The sequence below is a fragment of the Bufo gargarizans genome, chromosome 6 (assembly GCF_014858855.1).
Source record: "Bufo gargarizans isolate SCDJY-AF-19 chromosome 6, ASM1485885v1, whole genome shotgun sequence".
NCBI lineage: Eukaryota > Metazoa > Chordata > Amphibia > Anura > Bufonidae > Bufo > Bufo gargarizans.
Genome location: NC_058085.1, coordinates 8064682 through 8077823, shown reverse-complemented (window position 1 = coordinate 8077823; position 13142 = coordinate 8064682). Strand labels below are relative to the sequence as shown.

Here is a 13142-nt window from a genome sequence, read left to right as displayed (position 1 = left end):
CACCCATGCTAGGCGCCCCCTGTAATAAGAGAGTAATGCCCCTCCCCCAGACAACACATATATATTGCCCAGAAACCCAGAGCAGCAGACTAGGCGCGCACTTATTCATTTGCCAAATCCTAACTTCAGGTCTAACTCTGAATTGACTTGCTCACCTGTAGTATGCCAGTGTCCAGTATCTTATGGACATGGCAGCGTGTGGCCTTCAAGGGCTTGTCCATATCCAGATATCAGTGATTTTACAGATTTTTTTATATATATGATCAGTCATGTGACCAGTAGCAGCCATTGAGCGCTGTGCATGTGAAATCCGGTTCCTCCTTCGCTCCAGGGACTGACGCGGCCCTTGGCTTTCCCAATAGCAATGTTCTATATTCTCCATGGGTTTGCGCCTGGCAGCAGTGACTTGTCCTGAGATCTGATCCCAGCGGTCAGACCTCACCAGTTAGGAGAACATCCCCGAATGATTGGATGCTTTACCTCTCCATTCGTTCTCTCTAGGCAGTCCCATAGACAGTGAATGGAGAGGCGATGTGCATGCTCGACCTGCCGATTCATCCAGGGTGCTCAGCATCCTGGTGATCTGCAGGGCTCCAACGGTCGGAAAGGGGTGGTTTTATCTCTTGGGGTCACCCCTTTCAGTGGTCGAGACACACATTGGCCACCTCAATATCAAACTGTACATGCAGATGAAATCTAACCTTGAAGACTCTGATTGGACTCCATCTGCTCTCCCGCCCTCGCCAATCAAGCCCCTTTCCCGCCAATCAACCCCCCCATTCCCCGGAGCTAGGTTACACTCCAGCTGTTATCCACCCTTCTGGTTATCCTTCCCAAGCCAACCGCCTGGAATTCAATCCCTCCTCAGTTCTCTGTCTCCCCCAAGTGGCAAGAATTTGAATAGCAGAAGTCCAATGGAAACGGCCACAACAGTGGAGACTAAAACTGTGGCGGGGGGGGGTCTCTTCGCTGACCCCGTGCATATTCCGAGGAGCTTTTTTACAGTGAAAATTCCTTTTAGTTAGACATCGGTGGCCCCTGAAGGGTGCCGGATTATCAGACCGGGACCAAGAAGTATGACGTTTCTGCAAATTCTCCTTGGTAGGAAGTGTAACTGTGTAACTGGTGGTTTCCTTGTGGTCCCTTCTCAGGAGTGCACCAGCGTCTCCCAACCACTCGGGTGTCTTGTCCGCACATTCAAGTGGCGTCCAGACTCCAGAGAGCCTGTCCAGAGAGGGCTCCCCGATCCCCATGGATCCCGAACCCAGCTCCATCCAGCCAAAGCTTGCAGTGATCCAGGAAGCACGGTTTGCACAGAGCGCTCCAGGTAACGCTGGTCGGCGGATAGGCTTTCTCTTGGGTCCAAGGCTGCGTTCACACCAATAATGTATGCGTATATGTTAAATGTAAGGAGATGAACGCAGCCTAAGGCTACTTTCACACTGGCGTTTTTGGTTTCCGTTTGGGAGATCCATTCAGGGCTCAGCGGTCCAAAACAGATCAGTAATGCCCTAATGCAATCTGAATGGAAGAGGATCCGCTCAGAATGCGTCAGTTCGCCTCCGTTCCGTCTCCATTCCGCTCTGGAGGCTGCCTGCAGCGTTTTGGTGTCCGTCTGACGAAACTGAGCCAAACGGATCCGTCCTGACACACAATGTAAGTCAATGGGAACAGATCCGTTTTCACTGACACAATCTAGCACAATAGAAAACGGATCCGTCCTCCATTGACTTTCAATAGCGTCTTGGCTATGTTAAAGATAATACAAACGGATCCATTCTAAACGTATGCATGCGGTTGTATTATCTGAACGGATGTGTTTGTGCAGATCCGTGACGGATCCGCACCAAACGCGAGTGTGAGAGTAGCCTAAATCAGTCCAGGGATGCCTTGGTTAATTTCCTCATATGTCATTAGTGGTCGGAGTTTAATTTTCTGGTACAGAGCTCCAAATCCCCTGCCCAGTCATAGAGATGAAGTGGGTTCTGGCTGCCTTCTGTCACCACTAGGGGGAGCTCACTGCATTCAGATTTATCCCTTCATGTATGGCAGATGGTGCCCACTGTAAAGAGCCCCCCCCCCCCAGTGGTGACTGCAGGAGGCGCCCCAACCCCTCCCCCCCCCCCCCCCCCCCCCCCCCCCCAGTGGTGACTGCAGGAGGCGCCCCAACCCCTCCCCCCCAGTGGTGACTGCAGGAGGCGCCCCAACCCCTCCCCCCCCCCCCCAGTGGTGACTGCAGGAGGCGCCCCAACCCCTCCCCCCCCCCAGTGGTGACTGCAGGAGGCGCCCCAACCCCTCCCCCCCAGTGGTGACTGCAGGAGGCGCTCCAACCCCTCCCCCCCAGTGGTGACTGCAGGAGGTGCCCCAACCCCTCCCCCCAGTGGTGACTGCAGGAGGCGCTCCAACCCCCCCCCCCCCCCCCCCCAGTGGTGACTGCAGGAGGCGCTCCAACCCCCCCTCCCCCCCCCCCAGTGGTGACTGCAGGAGGCGCCCCAACCCCTCCCCCCCCCCCAGTGGTGACTGCAGGAGGCGCCCCAACCCCTCCCCCCCCCCCCCCCCCCAGTGGTGACTGCAGGAGGCGCCCCAACCCCTCCCCCCCCAGTGGTGACTGCAGGAGGCGCCCAACCCCCCCCCCCAGTGGTGACTGCAGGAGGCGCCCCAACCCCTCTCCCCCCCCCAGTGGTGACTGCAGGAGGCGCCCCCCCCCCCCCCCCCCCCCCAGTGGTGACTGCAGGAGGTGCCCCAACCCCTCTCCCCCCCAGTGGTGACTGCAGGAGGCGCCCAACCCCCCCCCCCCCCAGTGGTGACTGCAGGAGGCGCCCCAACCCCTCTCCCCCCCCAGTGGTGACTGCAGGAGGCGCCCCCCCCCCCCCCCCCCCCCAGTGGTGACTGCAGGAGGTGCCCCAACCCCTCTCCCCCCCCCAGTGGTGACTGCAGTAAAACAGAATCTTCTTTCACTCTGTGCTGGGGATTTGGAGCTCTGTGATACTGAGAGGGCGATGTTAATCGGAGTCGTTACCTGCCATTTATAGTCTTGCGTTTTGCAGATGTAGCTGAAGTTGTTGCAGTGTTTGTGCCCTGGGGGATTTACATGCAGTCCTAAGTAAACCATGGATGACACAGCCATCCCTGCTACATCGGACTGGCTTGGCTCTGCTGCGTTGTGTGAGTGATTTTTGTTTGTCCTGCGCAGGATCCCCCCTCTCTAGCCAACCGGTCCTCATCACTGTGCAACGGCAGCTCCCACAGACGATAAAACCAGTAACCTACACGGTGGCCACGCCAGTCACCACGTCCCAGCAGACAGTAATGCAGACCGTGCACGTGGTCCACCAGATACCCGCCGTCTCGGTCACCAACGTCTCTGGCCTCACTCCTGTCAACACCTACACGGTCAGCGGGCAGGCTGTGGTAGCACAAGCTGCAGTGGTCGCCCAGCCGAAACTAGAGCCTCAAGAGAATGGAGACCACAAAGAGGTCAAAGGTGAGTGAAGCGGGTGATTGCGGCTGTGGCCAGTGTTTCTAATCTATGTTTTCAAGCTCTCTGCTTGCTGTCAGTAAATCGGATCATGCAGTGAAGGAACCTTGTCCTTCTTGTTGCAGTGAAAGTAGAAGCAATTCCTGCGATGAATCACCCAGCGCTCAGCACAGCGAGCCGGATCATCCAGACCTCGTCGTCCGCCCCCCTGCAGACGGTCACTATAGTGCAGCAAGCTCCTCTAGGTCAACACCAGCTCCCCATCAAAGCGGTCACACAGAACGGGACGCACGTCCTGCCCATCACCACTGCCATCCAAGGACAGGTCACTACAGGTAAGACAAGGGAGTGGAGGGATCCAGACGTGGGGCCAAAATTCTGTCCCGGATGAGGACCCCCTAACCCCGTAGAGCTGAACGATAAAATGCTTTCTGCCTGCAGCCACCACTAGGGGGAGCTCACTGCAGGTACACAGTTCCCGTTGTACTTGGGGTATTTAAGCTCCCTCTAGTGGTGGCTGTGCGGTGGATTACACTGCAGCGTGTCGCTCTGCTCAGTCCCTCACAGCCTTCCATATGGTGCAGAACAACCGCAGTAAACCAAAATGGCTGCAGCTACCCATCCCCCGCGGTCACCAGGTAATAGGCTGCCGGCTTGGCGCATCAGCTCTGGGAAGTGGCGGTCTCTGTCGCTTCACACCAGGCCGGACCCTCTTCCCATGCCGTCACTCTATAGTCGCACCCTGGACAAATCGCATTGCGTCACTGATAAATGCAGTCCCCAATCGGCAGGACTCCTCCAGTCTTGTATTAACCCCTTAGTGACCACCAATGGTGGCCCAGTCTAAGCGATGCACGGGTCTTCTATGAAATGGAGAGCGGGAGCTCAGTTCTCATGTGAGAGCCGGACTCCTGCTCTAACAGCCCTGATTGGCAGAATCACTGATCCGGCCAATTGGCCCCTTAGATGCTGCGGTCAGTATCGACCGTGGCATCTAAAGGGTTACAGGGGGAGCAGAGATTGTGGGGTGCCGACGCCTAATGGCGGCTCCACGCCTGCAGTGTTTCCCTGATGGTGACGGTCAGTATGGCACTGATAATACTCTGCACTGCATGAGCAATACAGAGAATTAGAGAAGCAATCCAAGATCTATTGAAGTCCCCTCGGAAATAGAAAATCTCCAGAAACACCTTTTTCCACTGAAAACTGCTTTTCAGTGTAAAACGTTGCAAAAATAATACCCCCTAGCACACGCGTGTACCCAGACGTATCGTCCCGCACTACAACTTATCCTGTATGGTGAATGCCTTAACATAAAAACGCCAGAATAGTTTTATTTATTTCTTGTTTGTTTTTTGGCTTATTCGCCACAAAAAAAAGTTATCAAAACATGTTATCTACCCCAAAATGACCGCTGAAAACCAAGTTTTTCCTCAAAAGCCCAGCCCCCCACAGCCATGTAGAATAAAAAAAAAAAGGTTTTCATCACCACATCCCAAGAGCCATAAATGGTTTTTATTTTGTATTTTTTGTACTATGCTGAAAAATGTATAGGCTCAAACCTCGGCGGCCGTGTCGCTGGGTTTTTTTTTCCCCATCCCCCTCCCAGAAGGGGTCAGTGCAGGTTAATCGGTAATATTAAAATCTGCAAAAAAACTGACGGAAAAATAAAAAAGTTCTAGCTCCCGGAAGGTGACTGAAAAAGAACGCTTGGCCACTAAAGCCCCAACCAGGCCGTTCACCAAGGGGTTAATAAATCTTAAAGGGGAGCTACCCATATTGATGGTCTAACCTTAGTTTTGGCCATCCATGTCAAATCACTGAGGTTCTGACAACTCTGAAAAATCCATCTCTGCTTGCCCTCAGTGAATGGGAATGCTTTAGTTTACACCCATAGGTTGTAAACCTACCTGCCTTCACTGATACACTGTAGCAAACCATGAGCAGCGAAGAGAGGTTTAGCTCACAGCAGGTTGTTGACCCTGGGTACAATTGTGACAAACCCTCAGCTGCTAAAAGTATTAGGATCTGCACGTGTTTCGGCCTCTGGATGACAGCAAGCAGAGATATTGGTATTTCAGTCATACAATGTTCAAGCTGCATGAGGACGGGCCCTTTAAGGCGTCCACATGATGCCCCCTTATTGGTCACACGTCTGATCCCTTCCCCTTTAAGTATATTACGGTTTGCGGGACGGTCCTCAGATCCCGATCCTTAGCTGGGTGTGTTTTTTCAGCAAACGCCAACTACTCCATGATTGACGGCCACCGACTGTGGAGAGGAAATGGAGTCCGAGGTAGGATCCGCTGTGTCTGTCTTGTGTTCCTCTAGTTGTCACCGCGGCCCGGGGCGGAGCCATAACGTCACCCCCTCCAAGAGCATTTACCTGTAAAGTAAAGATGCCCTAGTCTGTCCATGGGGGGGGGGGGGTCTTTAAGGGTCCGTGCACTTTGTGTAATGCCCCCGTCACCCGCACCTCTCCAGATGACAAGGGTCCTGGGATATGTAAGAAAGACACTGTCTTATGTCCTTAAAGGGGTCCTCTCACTTCAGTAAGTGGCATTTATCATGTAGAGGAAGTTAATACAAGGCACTTACTAATGTATTGCTATTATCCATATTGCTTCCTTTGCTGGCTGGATTCATTTTTCCATCACATTACATTACACTGCTTGTTGCCATGGTTACAGACCAATCCATCAGTGGTGGGCGTGCTTGCACACTATAGGTAAATGTCAGCCTCTCTGGTGTCCGGGACCATGGGGAACGCACATAGGCTAGTACAGGGATGGCCAACCTGAGGCTCCCCAGCTGTTGCAAAACTACAACTCCCAGCATGCCCAGGCTGCCTACAGGTATCAGCCTACAGCAAAGCATGGTGGGAGTTGTAGTTTTACAACAGCTGGAGGGCCCCAGGTTGACCAGCCATGGGCTAGTGCTTTATCCTATATTGTGCAAGCACGACCACCACTGATGGATTGGTCTGTAACCATGGAAACGAGCCGTGTATAATGTGATGGAAAAATGAATCCAGCAAAGGAAGCAATAAGGAGAATCCCAATACATTAGTAAGTGCCTTGTATTCTCTTCCTCTACCTGATAGATGCCACTTACTGAAGGTGAGAGGACCCCTTTATAGGCCATGTCCACCTTTATTATTCTGTCAGTGCATGTAAAACGAAGCAACGTTTTTCCTGATGTGTCTACATCTCCATGGTAACAGACAACAAACCAATGCCCTGTAGTCAGATCCTGCAGCCACGTTTCCTTCCTAACCTACCATGAAGATGGAGGAACGCGTGAGGCTGCAGATACCACTTGTCTGCTGCCATGGAGAATAGAAGATAGACCTGGTCTTCAAAGGGGTTATCTGAGTAATGTGAAAACCCAACTCCTCAGGACAGACAGATACATTAGTTACACTTGCACCTTTGCATGGTTCTGGTATTCTTGCTTTGTTTACAAGCTGCAGCAAAGCTGTGGGGCGTGTACCAACAATGCCTGAGCCCCACAGTGGGTGTGAATAATCTGCCCTTCCCCGCCCCCCTGCGCTGCTTGCTCTGCACAACCTAACCTTCATACAGTCACATGATCACCTCCTAGTTCATACAGGCAGAAGATCTGCACCACATACATCATACACGTTACACACCACGCGCTGCGCCGCGCACACTACGGCAGAGTGATCCAGCAAAACGGTTGCCAACTGATGGCATTTGTAAGACGGATCAGGACCTAGGACGGAACTCAGTGCTGTTAAAGAAAAGCGCTAGTGTGAAAGTACCCTAAGACCACCATATTTTAGGTCTTTAGGGTGAAGCAATTTTTAGTTATTTTATTTTTGCCGCACACTGTAGCAAACCCCTTAGATGCCACAATCATTAGTGACCACAGCATCTAAGGAGCTAAACTCCCAGGGTCAGCATCATGGCGGTCATTACAGCAGGATGCCAGTTAGAGGTTGAAGCAGACGTCACCAGGAAGGGGTTAAGTTGGTCACTATTCTCATGGACAGGTCCACCATAAAAATGTAGTGTAGTTCCACTTTTGCCTGTGACTACAGGGTCAGACTACACAGGGTTTGAGAGTAGTCTGTCACCATGGAGACAAAGCTATCGACACAAAGTTGCTTTGTGTTTGATTCACTGTTTGTGAAGGTGGACGTGTCCTGTAAGGACCTTTATTTTAAGGGCCTGGCGAGTTAGAGAGACACCTGCATAATGTAAGAACTAACGTGGTCTCCTCTCCCTGCCCCTTACAGCTGCCGCTAGCCCCCTGCACATGCTGGCCACCCACGCCTCGGCCTCGGCCTCCCTCCCGACCAAGAGGCAGAACGGAGACCAGAACGAGCAGCTGGAACTGAAGAGAAGCAAAATGGAAGAACGCGAAGCTCTAGTGATATCCGTAAACGAGAACGCCAAAACGGAAGGAACCGTGGCGTCCAGTGAACAAGTCGGCAACCAAAAATAGGAAAAATCCCCCCCGCCCCGCACACACACAAAATGAATTATTTTTCTTTTCTTCATTCTTATCCCCCCACCACCATTTCTGGAAGTGACCTCCATTTAAAGGAATACACACACAGTTTCAGAGGTGCCAAAAACATTTGTATGAAACTGGGGAGGGGGGATGGTCCCTGTGAAGAGATGAATCGACTTTGTAGAACAGCACTGAATCGGCGCAGAAGGCCTCACATCATGTCACAGAGGTCTCGCAAAACGGACACTTTTTTTTTTTTTTTAATAACTTCTACCTGGATACCCTAAGCCGCCCCCTCCCCGCCCACCCGCTGGCAGGATGTGCAAGGATCTACCGACGGGATCTTCAAGTCTGCAAATTTTTTAAGAGAATTGTTGGACGCTGTGTGGCCCCTCCCAACTTTTTTTTTTTATATATAGGTGTATAAAGCATATTTCTGATCACTATGTGCTCGACGTGGACTGGATCGGGAGTCACAATTCAGCATCTGTTCCTTTTTAAAGGGAAACTATTCAAAAATCGGCAGCTAGCCCTCCCCCTGCCCCCTCGGAGTCGCACAAGACGGACCCTCCTCCCTGCAGAAAAATGACACGGATGTTAAAAAAAAAAAATATATAAACTAAAAATTTTTCCTTCCCAGCTCAACAAGTGGACGGGTCGTACATTTCAGAATTTCCAGCCACTTCAATATTTTGAAAAAACCTAATGTTTTTAGTTTTGTTTTGTTTTTTAATTTTGAAGAACTGAATGTAGTTTTTTTTTGTTTAGTTTTTTGTGTCCTTCCGATGTTACATTTTTTTTGGTCCCTTATATTTTAGCCTGATTTATTTTTATTTTTTCTCCTTACCACGTGTGGTGATTAACTCCTTCTTTTTGAGCGTGCATGTCCCAGAAGGAAGAAAAGAAAAAGGAAAAATAATAATCGTAAGAGACGTTTAACAAATTGTAAAGAAACTGCTATCAGTTTTGATCAGAGCTGCACTTAACTCCTCCCCCTCCCTTCATGTTCTGTGCCCCGGCCTAATTTACCCGCCTTATCCTGCCCCCCCTCCTTACACCGCCCCCTCCCCTGTAAGGTAAAAAACAAAAAAGAGAAAAAAACAAAAAATATCTTGCTTAATATTGTGTATGTTTAAATGGCAAAAGGCTGCTGTTAAAGTCCCGATTAGAAAAGGAAAAAAATGACAAACTTTGAGAAGGCAACAAAAATAATAAAGGAGAAAAAAAATGGTAAAGAAAAGTGTCGAGGGTAAATTTTCAGAAAATAAAAAACGCTCAGAACACTGGAACTGTAAACCCATCTGTCCCACAGTGTCCGTTTTGGTTTCCGTTTTTTTTATTTTTTAAATATACACATAGAACCGTCTTAGTCTGACATGCTGCTCGAAGGACGACACAATCCTCCGCCTCTGGAAGTTTCCGGCCTCTCGGTTTTGGCCGGTGCACTGTCCTCACTTCCGCCGTAGTGTTTTTGGTTTTTTTTGTTTTTTTTTTATGGATCTAATGTAATTATGATATTTTCCTTATAACCACGACTGGCCTGCCATGAAAATGAATGGAGATTGGATGATGGAAAACGCTGGCTTTTATTTATATCTAGATTTTTTTATTTTTTTTGTTAATGGCACCATTAAAATATTTATAATCTTGACATTTAATAAACCTCGGAGTATGATGTTTTACATGAAAACATTTTTCTAGTTCAGTTTTATGTTAAGCTTTATTTTTTATTATATTATAATTATATCATTATTTTAGACTAAAGGGGTCCTTTTACACAGACCAATCTTTCAGTCAATTATCAGGAACATTCCCAATAATTGCCTGATCATCAGCAGAGATGAGGCTGCAGCAATCCCCTCAGATCGCTCATCCCCGTAGATATTCGTAGTTCCCTGTTTAGGCGGCACAATCCGCTGCACAGGATCGATGGTTTTTGGCGCCGGCCGAAAGACGTGTTTGGTCATTGATTGGTCTGTGTAAAAGGACCCTCCCTTTTTAAAATAAGCCCCACCTTATGAAAGAACCATACTTTCCTGCTGGCCACCCCTCGAATTCTGCACCCTGACTCCAGCGGGACAGGGTCACGTGTTCCACTGCAGCCAATGACTGGCCTCAGAGGTGACGTTGCCATCATGGCCGGGTTCATGTTCTGCTCAGGGCAGGCGAGTATGATTCCTTCATTAGGTACAACGCTGTAAGGGGCTTACTTTAATAAATAAGAAAAGAAAACCTTAAAGGAGTTCTTCCTTTAAGGTTTTCTTTTTATTTTTATTTTTTAACATGTAAAGTATTTTTTTCTTTATTTTCTTCCTTTGTTACTGTTTTTGAACTTCGTCCCAGCCAACATTGAAGTCTTCTGTTGGTCCCATGGACTGTTTGAGGGTTAATTATAATGCTCGATCATTCTGTGAAGGGACTCTCTCAGGATTCCTGATCTGGAGGACCTAGCGGAAGGTGAGACGTTCTATTCTTCTTTATCCGGGTGGGGGGGGGAAAACCCGGCAATTCGGTGGACTCGATACTGTAGAAGAGACTGCGGTACACAAGCGAGCCACACCCGACAGCCGCCTCCACGTTACGAGGCAGTCTACTTTCTACAAGCCTCGGCGCCTGTGTTTATTCCACCGAGCAGCCGGGTGACTGGTGTCGGCCATATTGTGCTTCATGCAAAATGTCATACTCCTTGACCTCGACCCAAGAATATAAATATTTTTAGTGATGTTTTTGTGTTATTTTTGTAAGTTGTTGGTTTACTGTGACTAGGGTGGAATTTATGACAAAGTTCTCAGTCCTGTCATGGTGGGAGTCTGGTCCAATCAGAGATATCTGTAGGACAGATGTACACTGGACAGAGATATCTCGTGGGTCCAGCCTGCATTCCTCCAACTGCATGCTTGGAAATGCAAAAGTATACATACCCTTTTATTAGGTTCCTGCAGATGTTGTCTGGCCTTGTCAAAACAGTGAGGGGTTTGTAGGAGGAGCGAGGGTGCACAGAGCCGAGCCTGCCCTCTGGGCACTTAAAAGCTTGTTCCCATATGGGTTAATGGTACCCCCCCCCCCCCCCCCCCCCCAAATGAAGCAATGGGTTTGGGCTGAGCTAACTGTACTGGTGACAGGTTCCCTTTAAGAAGCTCCAATAGTATTTAAAGTAATTGCCCAGGATTAGGCAGACAACCTGTTGGGTGTGGTGTCACAGCTAGGCCCCATTCACTTCAATAGAGCTGAGCTGCAATACCACACAACCTGTGGACCGCTGTGGTACTGTTTCTCCCCCTTTCAGTAGTGGTCTCCAACCTATTGAACGTCTATTCCCATCACATTCTTCTGCCAGAGCATAATGGGAACGCTGTAATGCAGGTTGTCAGGGGACTGGAGCGTCTGCCTCACTGCAGGATCTGTGGACATGTACATGAGCCTGCACAATCACTGAAACAATCCATTTGGGGGAGGAGGAGGGGGGTGCAGCTGCAGCATCTTAAGTGTATATGCTGTGAGGAGGGAGATGCAGCTGTGGTATCTTAATTGTATATGCCTGTCCATAGAAGTTAATGGATCACGCTGGGAGTTGTAGTGTCACCACAGCTGGCGTGCCAGAGGTTAGTCATCACTATGCTGTGAGGAGGGAGATGCAGCTGCAGTATCTTCCTCAGTGGGTGCTAGGAGGCAGGAGATGCAGCATCTTTCTCAGTCTGCTGGTAAATAATTGGGGGATGCAGATGCAGCATCTTCATCAGCATGTGCGAGGAGAGAGGCAACTGCAGTATTTTTCTCAGCGTGTGCTGGAAGGGAGTGGAGATGCAGCTGCAGGAAGTTTCTTTGTGTGCTGGAAGGGAGATGCAGCATGTCTTGCTGCATCTCCTTCCTCCCAGCACCACCGAGTAAAGATTCGTTAATTTCTAACAATAATTTGTTTTCCCTTAGTCCTAACAGCAGCACAACTGGGGTATTACTGCCCCTGTGGACAATCGGGATAGGTGGAACTTTTATTAATTAAAACAAAATAAAGTACTAATTAACCCATTAACCAAGCCCCCTGTGTGACCTGTTAAGTAATAAACAAAAATTAGAGGGAGGGATATAAGTGTGCTGCTGTTAGGACTAAGGGAAAACAAATTATCGTTAGAAATTAACGATAGGAGAACCTATTATGAGGGAGGGTCTTCCAGCTGAACTGAGTTTAGGACAGACCTGCCAAAGCCGGTGTGTCCCGAACCCCTTAAGTCAAGCCTATAATGGTCTACAAAAGTGGAGTGGGAACTCCATGAGGCGGCAGCAACACAAACGTGCTCCAACGGTACTAGGCTCCTCAGCTGCAGAGGCAGCTACCGCCGGGTAGAATGAGCGTGGATAAAAGCCGGGGGTGCTAATACCTGAGCGACAAAAGTTTATCTGATGGCCTCCCTGAGCCACCAGCTTATGTCGGTTTAGAAGCTTTAAAACCCTTGTTCCTTCCTGCAAAAAGAATGAAAAAAAAATTCTCAGATCTCTGGAAGTCTTTAGTTCTTTCCAGGTATGTCTTCATACTTCTGGCAACATCTAGTGTCTGTAGGGTCTGTTCTTCTTCTGATGGATAAAATAAAAAACTGGTAAGGAAATGACCTGGTTTAGACTGTGGAAAGAGGGCATCTTAGGAACAAAGGTTGGGAGAAACCTCAGCAGGACTATCTGGTAAGAATAGAGTATATGGCTCCACAGCAGCCAAGGCCTACAATTCTCTTTGCTGATGTAATGGCCAGCAAAAAACAGGTCTTTCAAGATAAGAACTTTAAATCCATGCTCTGAAGGGGGTAGAGCATAACCCCCTGAGCACGACTGAAAGATCCTACTGAGGGATCAGACTCGGGATCCTAGGTTGCAGTCTTTCAGCTCCCCTCAGGAACCTTTTGATTAGAGGGTCCTGAGAAAAAGGCTTGCCCAAAACTGCCGACAAAGCGCAGGTATTTTCCCCTAAGGCCTCTTTCACACGGGCGTCATGTTTTGGGCCCGGATAGGATGGGTTTTTTTTTGTGGGGGAAAAGGGTCGGCACTGCTAAAGATGTGAGCGGTGCACGAGTCAATGGGAAGGTGTCCCAAAACTTGCAATGAAGAAAGGAGAGACCGGCACTCGCGATGATTGTTGAATGCTGTAGTTTATTCAGTCACATATTACAGAGCATAGTGACTCGTTTCAGCACACACA

At 49.4% G+C, this 13142-nt stretch overlaps 1 protein-coding gene across 2 annotated transcripts in view; it reads left to right on the top strand.

Moving 5' to 3' along the window:
* The window catches only part of FOXK2 (forkhead box K2), a 32932-nt gene extending 23285 nt beyond the window's left edge, over nt 1-9647 (top strand). Inside the window, exons 6-10 of one of the 2 annotated variants that reach the window (XM_044296613.1) lie at nt 1152-1327; nt 3194-3484; nt 3604-3813; nt 5715-5774; nt 7740-9647. In XM_044296613.1, coding sequence (XP_044152548.1) covers nt 1152-1327; nt 3194-3484; nt 3604-3813; nt 5715-5774; nt 7740-7948 — 946 coding nt within the window. In that variant the 3' untranslated portion in view covers nt 7949-9647. The remainder of the gene's footprint in view (nt 1-1151; nt 1328-3193; nt 3485-3603; nt 3814-5714; nt 5775-7739) is intronic. The other variant, XM_044296614.1, reaches the window with a different exon arrangement.
* The last annotated feature ends 3495 nt before the right edge of the window (nt 9648-13142 follow it).